The 3,126-nt window shown below is 34.3% G+C and overlaps 1 protein-coding gene across 1 annotated transcript; it reads left to right on the top strand.

Moving 5' to 3' along the window:
- Window positions 1-829: 829 nt before the first annotated feature.
- grsf1 (G-rich RNA sequence binding factor 1) lies at window positions 830-2,879 on the top strand (the record flags this gene model as incomplete). Its single annotated transcript, XM_016265667.1, has 7 exons — window positions 830-1,025; window positions 1,102-1,236; window positions 1,326-1,464; window positions 2,030-2,148; window positions 2,238-2,323; window positions 2,465-2,600; window positions 2,704-2,879. Coding segments are annotated over 7 exons (867 nt in total), but the record flags the coding sequence as incomplete, so codon positions are not given.
- Between the last annotated feature and the right edge of the window lie 247 nt (window positions 2,880-3,126).

Below are 3,126 nucleotides of genomic sequence, written 5' to 3'. Positions count from 1 at the left end.
CAAGATATATTAAAATGTAAAACATGAAATAATAATCAGAAAAAAACGTACTGTTTGAAATGAACAGTTTATTGAACCTTTAGATAAAATATAAAAAAAATGTTTTTGCATATATACTTAATGTTTTTTTTGTATCATATTTGATACACCACCATACTTGTATGGCCCATGATATAGTAGGATATGAAGCTTACACTCAAGGAGGGGGAAAAAACAGCTGTTTTATTTAGATTTCCAAATTGAGCAAAAATATGTATAAAAAATTGTATAATGGTACACTTTAGTGGATTATTAGATAAAGTGCATGTAATATCAGTTGTTATTCTGTATCACTGAATATGTCTAAGTAAGATGCATGTGAACACTTAGTTTTACGATCAGAGCTCCATAGCAAAACATATAATGCAATGCACAATTTTCAATAGCCTCTGTTTGTCACATTTGAATATGATTTTTCAAAAAAATCATGTATGAATAATCAGTCAATTAAGCTAAGAAAATGTTAATCTTGAAATATTTATAACGTTATAAAAGTTATTTTTATATATACTTCATAAACATCATTAAAGATTTTAGCAGAAATACATGTACCACAACCTAAAGGTGGGTGTTTTTAGAATTATACTAAAAGGCCTTTTATTTGATTAAAAAGTAAGGACTTTTAATCGGTGGCAGAAAGCATGTACCAGGTTTTTCTGCAAAATTTTGATAATGTCGATAATAGAAATGAATGCATCAAATACGATACAGTAGGCTTTATAGGGTTGCATCGATATATTTGGATTTCCAGCTCTTGAAGATGTTTAGATATGACCTACTCATGATGTGAAGTGCACATTTCATTTTATTTACATATTTGATTTTTGTAGATTGTAGGATCCGAGGTGGAGTTGAGGGAATCCATATAATTCAGAACAGGAACGGCAAATCGATGGGACAGGCGTTTATTGAGCTGGAGCACGAGGAGGATGTTTGCAAAGCATTGGATCTGCACAAACATTACCTGGGACAACGCTTTGTTGAAGGTAAGCAGTATTCTTTGTGTTTATCACATGCCAGATTGTTCACAGTGCTCATATTTAGTGATGTTATGTGTTTCAGTGTATGAGGTAACAAACAAAGATGCTGAAGCCATATTAAAGGCTACACAGCAGTTTACAGAGACAGATGGAGTGGTGCGACTCAGAGGGCTTCCCTTCAGCTGCTCTGAGAAAGACATCGTTCAGTTTTTCTCTGGTGAGATCCTTAAAAATTTGACATTTGAATGTCATTGCACTGATAAAAGCCATATGCTTCATTTGAGTGCTTTAATATTCTCAAAACAGAGTTGGAGATTGTGGAAGATGGAGTTACAATAGTCCTGGACAGGAGAGGAAGAAACTCAGGCGATGCCTTCGTGCAGTTCGCCACCAAGGAAGTGGCTGAAGAGGCCCTAAAGAAAGACAGAGAAGTCATGGGAAACAGGTTGGTATTTCATCAAGTAATACTTGACACAAAAGAAATGTTTTTCAGGAACATAAATGTGTTTTTAGGTTATTTTTTTCATGCACTTCTTTGANGATTTTGAGTTTTCATAATGTGTGGTTTCAGACTAAATATTTTGTGCTTATTTTATTGCAGTTCATCTATTTGCGTATATATATATATATATTATATATATATATATATTTCAATTACGTTACACATCTTTAAAGCATTTATATTACATTATATTCTGAAGCTTTTTACTGAGGCGTTTGTTCATATATCATTTGCCTGATTTTATACATTCAACATTGTATAAATAATTAGATAATGGATCATTTGCATATTTAAACATACTATTTCAGAAACCTATAATACAAATGTGTTTGCAATTCTTAATGTAAGTCAATCTTCTAGGGAAGTATGGTGGTATCTATTAGTTATATTTTAGTTACATCACCTGGGGTGCCTTGCCTCTGTTCAATACCAAAAGATTTAAAATCAAAGATGTTCTTTAACATTTCAGATCCGTGTTCACAAAGGGCTGTTTTGTCCTCATATGCAGGTATATTGAGATTTTCCCCAGCAGGAAAAGTGAGATCCAAATCCAGTATGGAAGAAGGCGAAATGAGACGTCATCTTTCACACCAGGAGCTGAGGACACGCCACGCACAATGAAAGCAGGTGTTTATTACAGTGTCCCTTTACAACCAGGCTTAATACAAATGTTGTATACTGTGTGCAGTCCGAAACATCTGTATTTTTGTGGACAGCAAACAGTAGCTCTATATCAACAACACACAACTTCATTCACATGAGAGGTCTGCCATATGATGCCACAGGAGAAGACATTGTCAAGGTAAAGTTTTATATTCAATTTATTCTATTTAATATACAGCATTATTTTTGATTGTTTGTGTCAATAACTCCTTAAGACCTTAATTGATCTTGCCCAGTGTATAATCTACACCAAATGACTGAGGTGTAATTTCTGTTCTAGTTTTTCGTTCCTATCAGACTGGTGAAGGTTCTTGTAGAGTACGGCCCTGACGGACGACCCACCGGTGAGGCAGATGCCTACTTCAGAACACATCAAGATGCCGTTTTAGCCATGTCCAAAGACCGAGAGTATATAAGTAAGCAATATGTGTGTTCATCTGAAATAACCCAAATGTGGTCCAAAATGTTAAATACAAACATGATGACTAACCTGGCTTTGTTTTTTCCCCTGCCGTTTAGTGAAGAGATATGTTGAGCTGTTCCTGAATTCATCAGCATCAAGGGAGGAACAATAGGATGAAAGTAAACTATTTAAACTGTCTTAATGCATTGCATCCCAGCCCATTTAATGAAAGTGATTCAATGTATATTACAAGAATACATATAACCAACATTAAAAGAGAACTTTACAATTATTGCCTGTTGTGTTTCTTTTTGTATATTTAGTTCTGATTTCAGATCGATACAATCATAACAAAACGGTCATAATGTAGAGGAAGTGTCCAAAGTTTTTAAAACCGTAACCGTTCCATTGTTGTACTTGTAACTTTATGAAACCCTTCAAACACATGAGATGCAGATGTAAGTAAGTGCTGTTTATCATTGTAGCACCCAAACACGCCAAGCCATTCCTGTCTTTCACCAAATCTTTAATTCTGCATG

This window comes from Sinocyclocheilus grahami, unplaced genomic scaffold (genome assembly GCF_001515645.1).
Source record: "Sinocyclocheilus grahami isolate Dianchi unplaced genomic scaffold, SAMN03320097.WGS_v1.1 scaffold21079.1, whole genome shotgun sequence".
NCBI classification, from domain to species: Eukaryota; Metazoa; Chordata; class Actinopteri; order Cypriniformes; family Cyprinidae; genus Sinocyclocheilus; species Sinocyclocheilus grahami.
This window is presented reverse-complemented; position numbering and strand designations above follow the sequence as displayed.